Genomic DNA, 19,703 nt, shown 5'->3' on the forward strand with positions numbered 1-19,703 from the left:
TGGTATGTTCAAACATTCAATCAAGAAACATAAAGTCCGGTTATTTGACCTGCTATGGTAGAAATAGGTACATATTAAGTGTTGGTATGTTCAAACATTCAATCAAGAAACATAAAGTCCGGTTATTTGACCTGCTATGGTAGAAATAGGTACATATTAAGTGTTGGTATGTTCAAACATTCAATCAAGAAACATAAAGTCCGGTTATTTGACCTGCTATGGTAGAAATAGGTACATATTAAGTATTGGTATGTTCAAACATTCAATCAAGAAACATAAAGTCCGGTTATTTGACCTGCTATGGTAGAAATAGGTACATATTAAGTGTTGGTATGTTCAAACATTCAATCAAGAAACATAAAGTCCGGTTATTTGACCTGCTATGGTAGAAATAGGTACATATTAAGTGTTGGTATGTTCAAACATTCAATCAAGAAACATAAAGTCCAGTTATTTGACCTGCTATGGTAGAAATAGGTACATATTAAGTGTTGGTATGTTCAAACATTCAATCAAGAAACATAAAGTCCGGTTATTTGACCTGCTATGGTAGAAATAGGTACATATTAAGTGTTGGTATGTTCAAACATTCAATCAAGAAACATAAAGTCCGGTTATTTGACCTGCTATGGTAGAAATAGGTACATATTAAGTGTTGGTATGTTCAAACATTCAATCAAGAAACATAAAGTCCGGTTATTTGACCTGCTATGGTAGAAATAGGTACATATTAAGTATTGGTATGTTCAAACATTCAATCAAGAAACATAAAGTCCGGTTATTTGACCTGCTATGGTAGAAATAGGTACATATTAAGTGTTGGTATGTTCAAACATTCAATCAAGAAACATAAAGTCCGGTTATTTGACCTGCTATGGTAGAAATAGGTACATATTAAGTGTTGGTATGTTCAAACATTCAATCAAGAAACATAAAGTCCAGTTATTTGACCTGCTATGGTAGAAATAGGTACATATTAAGTGTTGGTATGTTCAAACATTCAATCAAGAAACATAAAGTCCGGTTATTTGACCTGCTATGGTAGAAATAGGTACATATTAAGTGTTGGTATGTTCAAACATTCAATCAAGAAACATAAAGTCCGGTTATTTGACCTGCTATGGTAGAAATAGGTACATATTAAGTGTTGGTATGTTCAAACATTCAATCAAGAAACATAAAGTCCGGTTATTTGACCTGCTATGGTAGAAATAGGTACATATTAAGTGTTGGTATGTTCAAACATTCAATCAAGAAACATAAAGTCCGGTTATTTGACCTGCTATGGTAGAAATAGGTACATATTAAGTGTTGGTATGTTCAAACATTCAATCAAGAAACATAAAGTCCAGTTATTTGACCTGCTATGGTAGAAATAGGTACATATTAAGTGTTGGTATGTTCAAACATTCAATCAAGAAACATAAAGTCCGGTTATTTGACCTGCTATGGTAGAAATAGGTACATATTAAGTGTTGGTATGTTCAAACATTCAATCAAGAAACATAAAGTCCAGTTATTTGACCTGCTATGGTAGAAATAGGTACATATTAAGTGTTGGTATGTTCAAACATTCAATCAAGAAACATAAAGTCCGGTTATTTGACCTGCTATGGTAGAAATAGGTACATATTAAGTGTTGGTATGTTCAAACATTCAATCAAGAAACATAAAGTCCGGTTATTTGACCTGCTATGGTAGAAATAGGTACATATTAAGTGTTGGTATGTTCAAACATTCAATCAAGAAACATAAAGTCCGGTTATTTGACCTGCTATGGTAGAAATAGGTACATATTAAGTATTGGTATGTTCAAACATTCAATCAAGAAACATAAAGTCCGGTTATTTGACCTGCTATGGTAGAAATAGGTACATATTAAGTGTTGGTATGTTCAAACATTCAATCAAGAAACATAAAGTCCGGTTATTTGACCTGCTATGGTAGAAATAGGTACATATTAAGTGTTGGTATGTTCAGTGTTAAAAAAAAAAGCTTTTTTACATGATTTATGATTAAGAATCATCTGCACAAATTAATAAAAAAAATATTTAAGGTCAATTCCTGAAGTAATTGAAATTACATGTTAACAGTTAGCACTTGAAAATCTGATCATTAGATTGGATTATGCGATAGGACAGCAAGGCATGAAACACAAGAAATGTGTTTCATACAAATCTAGCATAACAGAGAAGATGTGCATTGATTGCAAAAACTTAAGAGCATTAGCGAAATTTGAAGATACAAAAATATTTTAATTTTTTATTTCACATAATTATCTCTTTCATAAAAACACCTTTTTTTTATTTGAAAAATGTATTTTTATTTGAGTTAATATAAAGTAAGAAAGAAGAAAATAATGTTTTTATAACATAGATAACATATTTGGATAGCGTAATTTTATAACATGGATAGCATAAATGAAATATCAATGATTGGGTTTACATGCATATTTATTGCATTAAAGTTGTTTTTTAATACAAGTTTTTACTTTACATATTTTGACGATTTGAATTTTTGCAAATTTTGGGTTGTGATTTTCATAAAAAAGTTTTTCTCCTCAAGTCTCGAAATTTTTCGTGTGCCTTTCTTATAACATTCTTTCAAAGATAGACTAAAATCATTTTCCTAAGTGAGTAATTTGTTTGTTTTGTTAGTTTGAACAGTTTTTGAGTAATAAGAACTGTACTTTTTTTAAAATTCTAATATTATGCCAATAAGAATGCGATAACTAATAGTTTCTCTAATTTAAAGCTTTATTTTTTGTCTATTTTTAACAGGTTGCGTAGCCAGATTTTCAACAAAAAATAAGTACCTTTTAAATACCTTTTAAGCACTCAAAAAATATTTTAATCACTTTCCAAAAAATCAGACTTAGGATCTGTGTAGTAATAAAAATTATTTCATTCTATCGTAAAAAGTTCTTAATTTATAAACATAAAATCAATCAAATTTAGAAACATTTTCAGAAACTTTACATTATTATAATAAAATAACTAGTTTCTGATAAATAATTCAGAGGAAATTACGAAAATCATACATTTTTTGTAATTTAGAACAGTCAACACAGCAAAGAAAAAATCTCTTTATAAAAGATAGAAAATTAAGCACTTTTTACTAACCCCGAATAAAAAAAAAAGCACCTTTAAGGGCTTTTGTAAAACATAAATCAAAAATAAGCACTTTTTAAAAATACTACACGTCTTATTTAAGACACAGTAATTATAAGCATAATGGCAGAATTTTGTTTCATAACTTAATTTTAAAAAAATTTGCTTAAAAATGATAGGTTTAAAATAATGGCATTATTTACTATGTTTTACTATCAAATTTTAATTCATTTTGTTTCATAACAGTCAACACGGCAAAGAAAAAATCTCTTTTTAAAAGATAGAAAATTAAGCACTTTTTACTAACCCCGAATAAAAAAAAAAGCACCTTTAAGGGCTTTTGTAAAACATAAATCAAAAATAAGCACTTTTTAAAAATACTACACGGCTTATTTAAGACACAGTAATTATAAGCATAATGGCAGAATTTTGTTTCATAACTTAATTTTAAAAAAATTTGCTTAAAAATGATAGGTTTAAAATAATGGCATTATTTACTATGTTTTACTATCAAAAAATAAAAAGAACAGTACAATCACAAATACAGTTCTACAATTCAATTATTGTGTTCTTTTTTCTTTCTTTTTTTTTTAAAGTTGGCAAAGGTGCTTGGATACCTTAACAAGTTTTTGACATGACAGTTAAAACCATAGTTAAAACTAGGTAAAACTGTACCATGTCAAAAACCTAACAACCCTGTGACAAACTGGCAGCTAACAACAAAAAAATGTAGTTTATCCAAGTACTGAATAATAAAGAATGGTAAATCTTACCATAACCAAGTCCTTGTAGGAAATATCTAAAAACTTCGCTAACCTTAGCTGGTTCCTCCTCAAGCACCATTCCACACCCTGAAAGCTAAAAAAAAAAAAAAATTTCTATTTCTCCTTATTGAGACAGAGAAGAGTTACACACAAGAATGGGTGCCAATCTTCAGTCCTGGGGACTGAAATCAGTCTTGAGAAAAAATCATGAGACTAAATTTCATCAATTAATCTCTTTTTCATTTGTTCTTTAAATTAAAATGTCCTTTTTCCTTTAAAATGTTACTTTTATACAAACATTTTCTATTTAATTTTATACAAATATAACATTTTAATGAAAACATTGTCATTTTTCATAATTTTTGCAAAGTGATCTAGTAATGATGTCGCACTGCAAATGAAAGAATTTGATTGATTGAACTCCAGTGCATGCTTGCTTAAGCAAAATTTGTTCTATTATTGTATCTAAATTTGTATGAGTTTTCATTTTCTCCTAACATTTTGAAATGCTGAACAAATTTAAGATTTAAAAAAAAAATTTATAGAGATAGGACAAGAAATAAAGAATGCAGCAAAAAAGAGTAGATACATGAAGAGCTTCATGAAAAAAATTAATGGTTTATTATCCAGTGATTAGTACAAAAAGGTTAACTATTATTTTTACTTTGTTTGCTGTGAAAAAATAAATTAATAAAATAAAAAAAGAATAATCAAATCACTCATATAATATATGTGCCATTATTATGGAAAGATATATATATACATTTTTAATACATTTTGGAGTCAGTGAACTGTAAATTTCTAACAATTCCGGTAAACAAAGCTAGATCATATTAATTGGTCAAAAAATAAGTTCAAAATTGAAATTTTTTTAGAGCGGCACCCATGGACACAGTGATCAGAAGTAATGCGCTACAAGTAGCAAACCTACTGTAGTTGCTTTTTTTATGTAGTTTGTATTGTAGTGCGCTACTTTTTTTAAAAAAAAAAGTAGTGTAGTGAATAGTGTGACACAAAAAAATAGTAGTTTGTAGCGATACCTGCCAACTACTTTTAACGTAAAGAAACAAAGTTCTTACACAGAAAATTTTTCGAATCTGATTAGCCCAAATCCTTGCAAGCCTGTCAATGTGATTTAAGTGATCAACGCCTCCATGGCCGAGGGTTAATAAGATCTACGACTGATGCTCGGAAAAATTGATAGTGAGAATTTGAATTTTAAATAGCTGCCTTTTTTAAAATTCGATTTCACAGGAACTATAAAGTATGTTTTTGGGTCTAATTTCGTAACTTAAAATATCGTCTGCATTAATTAATTAATTAGCATTCGAATTAGCATTCTAACCCATTTTCGGCCAAAGGTGCGTAAAAGCACCATTTCAATAAATATTATTTTGCACCATTTCATTAAATATTTTTTTATCAACACTGTGACGTATATTTCTCACTAATTTTATTTTTCTGCTGTTGTTAAATGTTCTGAAGACATCCATAAATTATTATTAATTGAATTTGAATGAACACATTCTGTTGAGAAATTTTAAACTATTAAAGTTTTTTTAACTTAAAACGGTTATTGGCAAATGAAATCTTTTGAAAATGTATAATTATTCCTTTTGAGATCTGTCACATGTTTTTATGATGGATTAAAGTTGCAAGTCAGTAAATAAAAAAAATAATAAAACAAATTTCATAAAAAAAACAAGCGTTCAACTAAATGGTTTGCTCATTAATTTGGTGAATAGTGCCTATACGCAGCATTTTATTTCTCATATAAAATATATTCTTAATGAATGTATTGCAAGTATATTTCAATGAAAATAATACCACATTTTATAAAATTTCAATGCTGGGCCTAAAATAGGTTCATTAAAATAAGTGAGAAGATTGGAAAACAAAATTAATTAAATAATTTTCTTAAGAAATAAAAATAATTGTAGTTTTTTAATATTTTATGTAAATGAGTGCTTCATAATTATTAAAAGAATTATCAAATATCACAATTAATTTTTAAAAATTAATACTATTTCATAAAACAAATCACATACTTAACAGATACACTACTACTAACTGCACATTGAATTCACACTCATAAATAGTATACTAAGTTTTATAATATATTCATAACATATGACATAAAGATCTTAAAATTTCACATAAAACTAAATTAACTATATGAAAACAAATGTATAAACAAACAAAACAAAATCGTATTTTTTTCAACAAAAAAAAAGTATATGTGAAAAACTTTTAACTTACTGGTTACTATTAAATTTAGCTTGTTTAAATTTAAGCCACTTCTATATTATATATTGTTCAATTTTAGTTTCTTCCATTTTTTTTCTGTATCATGGCAAAAAAATAAAAAGCATATAAAGGAAGGAATCTTTTATAAAGGAAGCAATGTAGATGATGCTTAAACACAATTAAACACATTTTTCGTAAGTCATAGTTTTAATCAAAATTTTTCTTTGAATTGTTGATATTATGCCAAAAAACCTATACTAAATTTTGTTGCAGATGTTGAACATCACTATTATTTAAGAAGAAATTATTTTTAAAAATCTTTCTTGAAGTTGTCAGAAAATGGGCTTTGTGTATGTGAAGTTGTATAATGTACTTCTATATTTTTTAATTATAATTTTCTTAGCGAAAAATAACAAAAAATTCTATACTTAATCAAGTGTTCACAATAGCCTTTGCCTTGCCATGAAGTACTCCTTTTCTGGCTTGGTATGAAAGAAAACATGGAGGTTGAAATATGATTTTTTACTTGCAAATATAGGGTCCCTTTTTTCAAATAATTGCACGTAAAAAATTTATGGAATGATTTATGAAAGCAATTCAATTAACTAATTACTTAATATTCAGTTGATTCATAAGACCGTTATTTTTTTTCTTCGTCTTTTTAGTGAGTAGGTGGGTTATATTTTATAAATTTTACATACTGCAACCAAACACTACTATTTCTACACTTCTAAGTAATTAAATATATAAATGTGATGTTTATAATTACAATTAATTTGACAAAAAATGATCAATTGAAGGATGCATAACACACAAGAGAAAATAGCTCCTCTTTCTGACCCAATAAAACATTTACTGTTAGCCAGATTTATGCAAACAGAGCCCTTAATCGAATTTTCCTTTTTCTTTTATTCTTAAGTTATCAGTTGATAACAGTAAAATCATAGGTGGGGAAATAGTTTTCCGTTGAACAAAATTAAAGAAGTTGGTGGGAAGTACACTTTACAGGGCCTTGTAAAGAGTTGAAAGAGAGAGAGTGCATATTACTACTTTTTATTTTATATTTTATAACCGTTGTTGAACATCCGACCCAAATTTTGGGTTTAGTATTACTAATGTTCAACCACATAGCCTTGTAATTTTGAATCCTATCCAGAAGACAAGAGAACACTTGGATTTAGTATTGGGAGACATTTTGCCTTTGTGGAGAACGTGTTGATGGAACTAACACATATTTGCGTTAAATGGAGAGGAAGATCCCGAGAACCTCTCACTGTCAGCCTGACAAGAAGGTATCTCTAACCCATGATCCGTCAACCACTGAGGATATTTAACGTCGGCTGTGTGGTTGGCGCAAGCCGGATGTGGAATTCGTATCGACCTTCAAAAAATTATACTTAGGAAAAAAAGGAATTTATTACAATATAAGAAATTGAGCCGATGTGGCTCAGGGGATAGAGCGAGGTAAACTAGCTTTGAATCCCAGCAATGGCTGGTCAATACAAATTCCGTATCTGACACTCACTGACAACATTGTTGATGTAAAATATCCTCAGTAGTATCCTCTTGCCATCAGGTAACATAGAGAGGTTTTCCTCTCCATGTTACGCAAATGAGGGTTAGTTCCATCAAAAGTCCTCCACGAAGGCAAAATTTTTCCCAATACTTAATCCAGGAGGTTTTCTGGATTGCGTTCAAAATCACAAGGCTACAAAGTTGAACATGAGTAGTCGTAAACAAAAAAGATTGGGTGCGCTGTTCAACGATAGTTATAAAATAAATAAAATATAAGAAATTGTGATTAAAAGAACATTTAAAATAAACCTTCATCCAAGTTGAATTAGTTGGATCAAGTCGGCTGTTCATAGTTACAGAGTCTTCAAGGTGAGGAGATAAATCACCAGCAAGTAGTAAGACGTGGCATCTATAAAAAAAATATTTTCGTTAAATATAACTGTTTTTCTTACTATTATTTAAAAAATAATAAATTAACAGTAAAACATTATAATTGATATTTAAGGACAAATATCTTTTCAAACAAATCAGTTTTCTGGCACTAATGGGAGAAGTTTTATGAAATTTTCCCTGGATAGTGAATTGTTTCTCCAAATAGCATTCTCCAAAGTGTTTCCTTGTAGGTGAACTAAAATACCAAAGGATATGTACCAATGTTTTTATGAGAGGTACCTACTTTGTGAAAATTTTAGACATAATTTGTTAAAATCAAAATTATATTAAAAAAAGATTACAAAAATATGGTAAGTTTTCATATATTTTCCCCCATATATTCAAAAATAATTTTGCTATTGTAAAAGTTTGGGTTAAAAATTTTATCCAAATTGAAAAATCCATAAAAATCACTGTCCTATGTTAAATTTCAATTTGAATTTTTTTTTAAAAAAAAACATGCATTTAACAGTACTTGTGCTAAAAGTTATTTTCATAATGAGAACATTTTTCAAGTGGTCATATTTGAAAAAAGTTTCACAGAAAAAAAAAATTTTTATTAAAAAAATAAAGATCTGTTTAAATAACTTTAGAACAATGTTTAAATATTTAATGTTCGAATTTCAACTTCCTGTACAATGTACAGAGAGAACGCCTCTGCTTTTAATTTAAAAATCTCTGTGAAAAAATCCTGGCTATAATATTACATAAGCAGCCGGTTAGGCTACTACACCGCACTCTCTGACCGAGCATGTGCTACCTATTCGTATAAGCGGAATTAACCTCGGATTTATTGCCTCTTACGGGAATACAAGAGCAAAATTTTAAGAGGCAGGGAGGAGAATTTTAGAGCATGCTTTCTAAAAAGTATTTTGTGAAACTACCATTTTTCCTAAAGTTGAATTTGTGAACATACCACTAAACGGTAGTAAATCTGCCCTGGACAAACTCCTGAAAACATTACAAATACTTTTTTTTTTAAAAAATCCATTGACTAGGAAACAATCTTAATGATGTTTAGGGACACATTTCTTCACAGGCAAGTCAGTTTCTTAGCAGTAATTAGGGAATTTTGATCAAATATTCCCTAGATTGTGCATTGTTTCCCCAAATACCATAAAGTGTTTCCTTGTAAGTACACTAAAATATATACAGTGAAACCTCGATTTTACGTCCCCCGAATTTACGTTTTTCCCGCATTTTACGTTTTTTTCATCAGGACCCAGTTTTTCTGTATACCTCCAATGTTAATTTTACCCGGATTGTAAGTTTTTAATTTACGGAATTTCCCGCATTTTACGTTTTTTGTAGAAAGAAAAAAAAATAAAAAAATGTTTTAATAAGCAATATTTTTTCTATGTTTGCTTTTTTAAAGCTCATCCACGTTGTTGAAAGTAAATCTATGAAAGTAGAAACGCATTCCAGACTACTGTTTTCTAGAACTTTAGTCCTCTCTCCCCCTTCCTTTGTTGAACACCTGCTGCCTGTCTCGGACAAGGCAGCGGGCGAAGAAACAAAGTACAGAAACAACACATTTCATTGGTGCAGGAATGAGACAGATAGGAGAAGAGACACTCCAGTTACCAATCAGATGTAGTGACTTATTTTCTTCCTTGGAAAGCAAAGGGGATTTTTACGTTTCTACAGCTTTTCAGACTCTGTTGTTGTTTAGCACAAGGTGGTCGCATTTCAAAACCTTTCGTACGAAAATGGTGAGCAAAAAATGCAAAAACTTTTCTGTTGCTGAGAAAGCCGAAATTGTTAAGCAGTTTAATGAATTTCATGGAACAAAAGTAGCATTCGCTCAATTGCAAGGAATTCCCGTAACAACCCTGCAATCCATACTACAGAAAAAAAGAATGCATTGATAAAAACTTTGAAAAAGTCGGTGAAAAAAATGCCAAGAAACGGAGAACAATAAAAAATCCCCGTACGACAAGATGGAAGGGATTTTAGTAAAATGGTTTAAAGAGGCCCGTGACGCTAATGTACCTGTAAATGGCACCATATTAAGAGAAAAAGCTCTAGAAATCGCCGATATACTTGGTTTAAAAGACTTTACAGCTTCCAATGGCTGGATTGATCGGATGAAAAAAAGACATAATCTTGTGTATAGATCGCTCTCCGGAGAATCATCAAGCGTGGATGAAGCTACAATAAAAGAATGTAAGAAAAATTTACCAAATTTGACCAAAGGATACAAGCCAAAGGACGTATTCAATGCGGACGAGACCGGACTTTTCTTTAACCTTCTGAAGGATAAAAGTTACGTTTCTAAGGGAGATTCCTGCCACGGAGGGAAGATGTCAAAATTGCGTCTTACGGTTTTACTATGCTGTAATTCTGATGGAAGTGAGAAGGTGACTCCACTCGTTGTTGGAAAATCACGCAAACCACGATGCTTTAAAAACATGAGAAGTTTCCCAACAAATTATGAAGCAAACAAAAAAGCGTGGATAACAAAAGCCCTTTTCGAAGACTTTTTGCAGAAACTGAATAAAAAGATGAAATTTCAGAACCGCAAAATAATTTTGTTCATCGATCACATCGATCACACAGTGCACATCCGGATTTGCAGCTATCTAATGTGCGTGTTGAGTTTTTTCCTGCAAACTGTACAAGCAAATTACAGCCTTGTGATCTCGGCATTATTCGATCATTTAAGGTTTTTTACAGAAAGCAACTTGTCCGGAAAGCTGTAGCTAAACTAGAGAGCGGAAACCTAAATGACACCTGCAAACTAAAGTTAACTGTTCTGGAGGCTATGCATTTTATTTCTGCTGCTTGGAGAAGCGTTACACAAAAGTGCATTTCCCACTGTTTTGAAGAAAGCGAAATCGTAGCTTCTAATGAACCGTTAGCAGATGCAGGATAAGAAAAACTAGACTCGGAGAATGACAATGAAACAGTTAGCTATGACTTCGACGAGTACATCCGAGAAAACTTAGCAACATGCGAAGCTGAGAAAACCACTGCTCCATCCGTGGATGATGTTATGGACTTTTCATCCGCCGATGAAGATGAACAAGAAGAAACAGAAGCACAGCCCGTTCCTTCTTTCAACACAGCATTGAGAAGTTTGCTAATAGTGAAAGACTATTTTCTATCATACAAAGACCAGGAAAAAAATTTGCAAAAGATTTCAGTCCTGGAAGATGAGGCATTTACTTTGAACTCAATGTCTAAAAAACAATCTACTATTACGCACTATTTTGCACCTAAATTACATGATTCTTAACAAAAATTGTAAAAGTGATCTTGAACTGGTATGTTTTTTTCTTTAAATACTAATATTCTTTTCGTAAAATATAGATTTTAATAGTATCTTTTGAAAGAGTCATCTTTACTACCTTTAGTTTGTTTTATTTTCCCATTATTATTATATGATTTTTTGCTATCTAAGTATTTCCCGTATTTTACGTTTTCCCGGATTTTACGTTTTTTTTACCCAGTCCCCTGAGAAACGTAAAATCGGGGTTTCACTGTATATATTTTTAAAAATTCATTGACTAGAAAACATTCTTAAAGATGTTTAGAGACACATATCTCCTCAGACAAGTCAGTTTCATAACTGATTTGTCTGAGATACAATTCATTGATAAAAATTCAGATAACAAACATTGATAAAAACAGATAAAAAAATAAATAAAAAAGATTTGGAGGAAATTATAAAAATAGCAGCTATATCAATGAAAGGTTTAGAAGGTTTCACTCTGTTAAAAATTAGTTAACTCTTTACTCGTTCACAATTTTAAAAAATTCACAATGAATTTTTTTTTTTTTTACTTTGGAAAAAAAAGAAATAAATAAATAAAAGGCTAACAATTTACTCAATTACAAATTAAAAAAAGCAGTTACAAAGATTACGAAACATGGCGATCTCAAACAAAAAATTTGAAGGTTTCATATTTAAGAAAAGGATCCAACATTTTCTGCATTCATAGATAAAATTAAAAATTAAAAAAATAAATAAATAAATAAAATTTAGAGGAAATTATTAAAACCACGTTTGTATCTCTATAGGATTCGAAGGTTTCACTTTTAAAAAAAATGAACAAAGATCTTAAGCTATGACAGACAACAAAGAATTAAAGAAAACTATCGATATTTTGATTATTTTTTAGAAGGAGCTACCAATTTGCCTTCTTCAATTAGGGAATTTTTATCAGTTTTTCCCTAAACACCACAGCTTCACACTACAACACTGTACACTTAATTGTAGGTAAACTAAAATTCATTACTTAAAATTTTTTGCTGCCTTCTTCTTAACTGGATCCATTTCACGAATGATTCCAAGATCTGTGCGCCTATAAAAGAAGTAACAAAAAACATTTATTATTTACAGGAAGCTTATATACATCTGAATGAATTTTATATCTGAAATTAGAAGATTTGTAGAGAATATTCTACTCAAAATTTTATAAAATCACACCTGTCAACTTTTACATTTTTATAAATTGTTTTCCTAGTGGTAGTGAAATGTGACACTGTAAGCAGACATTTAATTCAAATTTGGCCAACAAGTACAACACAATAAAATAATCTGATATAAGTATGTTTAAATTATTTAAATATAGTTACAGATGTGGGTCGGATAAATACCTAGTGGGTATTTACCTTTGAAAAGGTTAAATAACTCAGTTTTTAAAACTATTACAATTTTGGAAATTTGTTGAAACAAAGTTTTTAAATAGGTTTTATTAATTTACATTGAGTTTGTAAATTTAATATAAAAGACAAAAAACTATACTAAACTATAAAAACTACTATTATAAACGTTAATAAAACTATAAATTTAATTTCTAAATTTTTTAAACAAAAAATTTCAAAACTATTTTACTTAAACCAAAAATGTAATTTTGTAGGTGAAAATTTTTTGATATAATATTTTTTTAGCTTTTTATTTGTATTTATTCTGTTTTATACAAAAATAATAATAATTTTATATTTAAAATTTAGTCATACTTCTGAAATTTCAAAACTTTATTTCAGTTAAAAAAAAAGATTGAATATATGCAACATAACTTTTACATTAATAAGTAATTTTTCAAACTTTAAAATACAAGGCAATTCAGACTATTAATCAAAAGGTGCACATATTTACTGAAGGTAGTCGTATCTCTTAAAATGTAACTTACTGTTTAGTATTCTACATAAAATATTCATTATCAATATTTTTCCTAAACATTGTTCTTTGTTCTTGTAACCTAATTACATTGGTTCCGATGTAATATCAATAGCTTTTTTTTTAATAGTTAAGAATTTTAAATTTTAAAAAAAAAGGCCATTGTTAAAAAATGGCAGGTAATTTTGCTTCTAACTTTTATTTATAATCCTAATGCTTCAATACATTCAAAAACTGATTTTTCTTAAATGCTCTTACTCTTCCTATATAACAGGGTCAAGGGTAATTGTGTCCCAAATTGAAAAAACCCTGAAAATTTTCTGTGCAAAAAATCAATATCAATTTATATACCAAACATGTTTCATATTTAACATAACTTTTTGAACTAACATTTACAATTAAATTACCTACTAATGCAGAATATCACACAGTTAGAGTAACTAATACAAGAAAAAAACTTACTTCTAACAAGAATCGTGATATTGGATTTTAAAAACATGAAGATACATATCACAATATTGGATTTATAACTATAATTATAGGTACTTTATTTACGTCACACTAGAGCTGCACAATGGGCTTTTTGGAGTTGGTCTAGGAAACATTCCTAAGCCCTTCACAGTAGATCAGTCTAACGAGGACCGATATCACGGGCCCCTACGCAGGCTGATCAAAGTGGTCACCCACCTACTTACTGACTGTCAGCCAGTGATACTCGACTTAGATGTTCTACTGGGAATCAAGTCTTTATGATTGGTCCACTGTGGGACAACTATAATTATAACAAATAAAACTATAAAAAATAGCAAGATTGTGATCTTTAAGTCAGTCACCATAAATTGTGCCTACAACTAAAATTTTGCATAAAGAGATATTCCTAAAAACAGAAAAATTTCAGACCATGTGCAGAAATGTTATAAGCAAGGCATAATTCCTTCTAATAATTTACAGTAAAAAACAGAGCCCAGAGAAATACTCAATTCTTACTAAACTAAAAAAATTTTAAACCACTAAATCATCTATACTCAATGCTTTGTTGCAGAAATGTAGCTTAGCATAAATACATATCCCTAACATTTGAAGTTTGCGACTTCTACTAGAGTAAACTTAAGCAAAAAATTCAAAAATGAAAATATTTTTTTATAAAGCTTTAATCAGAACTTTTCTTTTTTGACTTTTGTTTCAATTATTTGTATATAGTAGTTAAAAAAAATTCTTTTAATTCTAATTTATTAAAAACATTACTTTGCATTAACACCACTAGGAAAAATATTTTTAAAAACTGCAGAAATTCCATAGCAGTTGGAAGGTATGTTTAAATATGAAATCAAACTATTAATTTTTGTTTATAAAAGAATAAAGAAAATGTACATACTTGATAAAAGAATCAATAAAGAGTGAAAGATTATAGGCATTCACTGAAGTGTTGAAGTATTGACGATATATTGAAATTAAATCATGACTTCTTTCTTCCAAAAGCTAGAATATACAAATGAACATTAAAACTCCCAATAATGTTTTTTAATTTAAACATTTTTAAGGATACTTGCTTTTTAAGGGTACTCAGAAGTATACTCATGGCAAAGCAAACATAAATATAACCTAGGCTAAGGCAGCCTCTATATATAAATTTCTATTGGGTTTGTCAAATAATGCTTTTAACTACTAAACCTGCCTACTTTTAAGTATTCAAAATAGTTCGAGTTTAATATACTTAAATTAGAATCTGCTAAATGATTTTCTTTCATTAAATAACTTTTATATTTTCAAATAAGCTAGAAATTGTTTTATTAACAGTTTCTCTCTTTTACAAACAAGCTTGAAAAATTTTCCAAGAGCTAATTTTTTTAAAACAAATAACACAATGGTGATAAAGACCAGCATTCAATAGCATTCATTTTGTGAATATTGTGTTGATGATATTCTGAAGCGTTTGTAATTGTCGGAGCATTTCACAACTATCAAACAATATCTTTTTGTTCGGATGTCGATCAATATTGAAATTAGTGTTCATTTTTATGTTGTAGAATATTTCGCTACAATGGTTCAGAGTAAAGAGCGTTCATTCGATCCCAGTAATGACTGGTCAATACAAATTCTGCATTCAGCTTGCACTGACCACAGTGCTGACGTAAAGTATCCTCACTGGTAGACAGATCATGGGTTAGAGTTGCCTTGCCGTCAAGCTAACCGTGGGAGGTTCTCGTAGTTTCCCTCACCATAGAACGCAAAAGCGGGTTAATTCCATGAAAAAGTTCTCCACTAAGACAAATTTCTCTCAATACTTGATTCAGGAGTTCCCCTGTCTTCTGGATTGGATTCAAAATTACAAAGCTACGGAGTTGAACATCAGTAGTCGTCGTACACCCAAAAATTGGGTGGGCAGTTCAACGGTGTCAGGCTGTGGGAGGTTTTCGTGGTTTCTCTCACCATGTAACCCAAATGTAGGTTAGTTCCATCAAAAAGTCCTCCACAGAGATAAATTTCTCCCAATACTTGATCGAGGAGTTTCCTTGTCTTCAAAATTACAAGGCTATGGAGTTGAACATTAGTAGTAGTAAATCCAAAAATTGGGTCGGCTGCTCGGACGAAGGCTATCAAATAAAATAATTCTCTACAATATCTTATTAAGTTTAAAGCTAAATTTTAGAGATATCTTTTTTACAATGTATGCTACTTGGACTTGCTGAAAATTTGTCAATTTGGCTAGATTTTTTTTTTCTCACTCAAATAAAAATTATCAAAGCCAGTTAATAATTCCTATGAGTCCTCTGGAATAATAATATAAAGATCAAAAAAAAAGAAAGTTACTCTTCCAAAGTGGTGCCACATCAAGTAATCTAAACAAGAAGCAGTCATTCCAGACGAACGTAAATGCATTGCATTCAGTTTTTGATAGCCCCATTCAGTCCAGCTGGAAACCGTGCATGTAGGATTCACAAGAAACAAACCATCAATACATTCTGGATGCTCAAGCTGTAAATATACCCTCAATAACTTTTCATATAATGCATACAAATCTTAATGGTTCAAGGAATTGATCTCATACCCTATTCTTCTATAAATAGGTTTCTTTTATAAACCTATTTATAAAAGAAACCAGGGCATTAGAAGAAACAGGAGAGAGTGGTAAATCAATTATAATTATAAAAATAAATAAACAATTTTAAAATTAATTAGCATGCTATTTGTAGTTGTAAATTACACATGTGATATAAATAAAAGTGTATATATTTAGTATATGAGTTGTTGATTTAGTAGTGTTTTGATAAAATTTGATTATGAAATTTTAACATTTATGTTATTTTAAGTGATTTTTAAATTCCCTGTATTTTCCAGGTTTTCCCTGTTCTCCCTCTGGAGTGGCAACTCTGTTAGTACAGATGATATTTTAATTTACAAGTCAGATACAAACTTCCACTCTTTTTGGAATAGAGGGACAACATAAAAAAAGGATATGTTGATTAAAGAAATATTTGAGTCTTAATTTCATAACTTGAAATCTCAAATGTACAAATTAGTTCATGTATTAATAGTATATCTTCAAATCATTGGGATTAGTGCACGAAAATCTCATCAAAAGTCAGAGTCATTTAAGGAGCATCTCTTTTTTTTAATTTTTTAAAAATTCTATGTAAAACTATATGAGTCTCTAAAGTAAAGCACTCAGTTGTCATAGATTTTACTTATTACTAAAATTCATACAAAAAATTTTATTAAAATATCTGAAGGAAAAAAAAAAGATGAAATCTGAAGGGGGGAAAAATCCAGAAAAATAGGATATGGTCTTTTCATCAGCTCACGCGATTATATCCATAAAAAGGAGTGCTTTCTAATATTGTATCAATATAGTCAAAGCAAAATATATCAATACAACAGTGTGAGTTCATTGTTCTGTAGTTTTCTCTACATTTTGAGCGTATTTTATGAGTTCTACTGTAGCTTATGTGCAGTAAATAAAACTTATTGTTTTTCTTAATTTTCTTCGCTTTTTTGTTGTTGTCCTTTTTGTATTTATTTATTGTGCTACACACACACACACACATATATATATATATATGTAGCAAAATGGACATATATGTAGCGGACATAATCGTGTGAGCTGATGAAAGGATTATATCTTTCATTTTCTGGATTCTTACTTATTTTATTTCTTCTCCGGTTTCTTATTATATTTCTTTTTCTTCCTCTTTTTTCATTGCTTTGTAATTTCTTCCATGTTTTCACTACATTTTGAACTTCATTTTCACTACATTTTGGCAAAAATCATTTCAATTCACATAGTAGTATGACAGATATTTAATAAATATGTATCCTATGCTAAGTAACATTTTAGTTTTTAATAGTTACCGAAAATCTTGCAAGAATATTTGCGCCAGCTCCAACACCGAAACCAATGAAATGTTTCAACCTGAAAAAGAATGAAGAGTCAGAACATAAAGATTAATTCTCTTTTCTTATACTTTTTTTTAAAGTAGAAAACATCATCAAAAAGATATGTGTTATGAAGTAAAACAAGTTGGAAAAAAATTAGTTTATAGAACTTTTTTAAATAACAAATAAGTAAAAAAAATAATTAATTACAATGAATATTTTTGAAGATAAGTGATCTGGGGCAAATAAGGTTTAGAATTGAGACAAAAAATATGCAATTTGTATAACTGATTTGGTACTAAAGATATGGTTTAAACACTACTGGTTAAACACTTATAGCTTTCTAGAAATAAAGTGATAGGTCTATTAAAAATAATTTTAAAAATGCACTTTTAGGTCTATCTTTCAATTGGATCTAAGTCTATAACTTCAAAATTAGATCTAGCGATAGGTCTATATAAGCCACTTTTATATGCAGCACCTGCATATTTGACTTCAATAGACCTATTGTTGCATTGTGCAAGAAGACCAATTTGTATAAAGATCTTAAATATTAAGATATTAATTTTTTTTTTCAAAAATATCAAAGATATGTCACTAAGAAAAGTCTTCTTTGAATCAGGATCACTTTCACAAAAAAAAAAATTACTCAAAATAGAGTAACCTAAAAAATTACTATCCCTGCCAACATTGGTGAAATAAAATAAAGGAGATTTTACTGGCAACATTTTTTAGGCTACGAGTAAAGTTTTGATACATCGTGCATAATTACGTAAGTCAAAAAGAAAAATTCAAAATTGGATATAATATAAGCACTCACACTTAGCGAAGTAAAATATATGTATATAAATCTTAATCTAAAGAACCATTATTTATAATTTAGACTTAGAGGTTGGGCAGCTCTAACGAGCAGGGCACATCGACCAGAGGTTTATTGTATTCAAACCCTAAATCATGATTAGCATGAAAGCCCTATAGCTGAAATAAAATTCAGCAGACACCTTACAGGAACATCTTGCAGTTCCCAAGCATTGACGCAATGCTGCCCCAAATGCTCAAATCCATGAGAAGAATAGAAATTCCCGGAGCAGGTTCAGGGCCCCAGAAAATTGCATTAGAGCCAGCCCGCGCCGCTTCATCAGCTAACTCATTTTCACCGATACCCATATGTCCAGGTACCCAATGCAGGGATACCCTGTAATGAGTGGATAGGTCACAGAGGACCGATAAGCATTCCCACACTAACAAAGAGGTTAATTTACACCCTGACAGTGATAGGAGAGCAGCCTGACTGTCAGAACAGATGCGGATAATCGAATATTATGGTTATGGTAGATTATTTATACAGTGAAAAGTCGCGTATCCGGAATCGGCGGGACTTCCCGAAGTCCGTATATTTGATTTTTCCGTATAATTGACCTCCAAGGTAAACAAAGCTTAAAATGGTCTGAATCTAAGAAGCAGAAAATAAAAAAACATTATTTTTCGGGCAATAATGTTTTAGTATTAGAATGATATCTAATCAATCATAAACAAAATATTAGAAAAAAAATAATTATTGCTATTTTAAAAATAAATATAGAAAACGAAAAAAATTCACAGTTATGAAAATATTAATTGCTCTCTCCGCCATTTTGAGCTAGAACGATTCAAGCAAGAAGGGGAAATTCCCGTCATTCATTAAGGTGGGTAGGTGGAGAAGAAAAATTCATTTCCTCCTTACTTGTCATTCAAGTTGAGGGTGGGGTAGTGACAAATTCTTATTTTCTCTCCCATCATTGATTGTTTATAATAATGATTATTTAAAATTACTCAAACTATAAACACTGAACATACTGCAGTAACAGCAATAACACCATCATTTGAGGAACAAGAGAAATATTTTTGCCGTTAGCAGATATTTTATCGCAAAATTTTTCAACATTTTTTTTCCAACAAATACCGAGAAATTTGACAATATGCAGGTAAACAGGAGATACTCGTAAAATACAGGAGTGTTCGTCAAAAAACAGAAGACTTGCCAAGTATGAAATTAGTATCTGTGGATGAATTAACGGGTTGGCCCGATAAACAGGTGTGACATATGGGTGTAACAGAAGTCGAATTCTTGGCCATAGATAGTGCCAATGGAAAGTA

At 30.0% G+C, this 19,703-nt stretch overlaps 1 protein-coding gene across 6 annotated transcripts in view; it reads right to left on the bottom strand.

The window, feature by feature from the left end:
- The window catches only part of MESK2 (misexpression suppressor of KSR 2), a 44,266-nt gene that overhangs the window by 11,890 nt on the left and 12,673 nt on the right, over positions 1-19,703 (bottom strand). For all 6 annotated transcript variants that reach the window (XM_043049415.3, XM_087167298.1, XM_043049411.3 and 3 more), the window contains exons 6-11: positions 17,544-17,604; positions 16,005-16,169; positions 14,569-14,672; positions 12,310-12,375; positions 7,946-8,045; positions 3,884-3,968 (exon numbers count right to left, since the gene is read on the bottom strand). In XM_043049415.3, coding sequence (XP_042905349.1) covers positions 3,884-3,968; positions 7,946-8,045; positions 12,310-12,375; positions 14,569-14,672; positions 16,005-16,169; positions 17,544-17,604 — 581 coding nt within the window. The remainder of the gene's footprint in view (positions 1-3,883; positions 3,969-7,945; positions 8,046-12,309; positions 12,376-14,568; positions 14,673-16,004; positions 16,170-17,543; positions 17,605-19,703) is intronic.

This window comes from Parasteatoda tepidariorum, chromosome 7 (genome assembly GCF_982258835.1).
Source record: "Parasteatoda tepidariorum strain Cologne lab strain chromosome 7, Ptep-v5.0, whole genome shotgun sequence".
In the NCBI taxonomy this organism is placed as follows: Eukaryota; Metazoa; Arthropoda; class Arachnida; order Araneae; family Theridiidae; genus Parasteatoda; species Parasteatoda tepidariorum.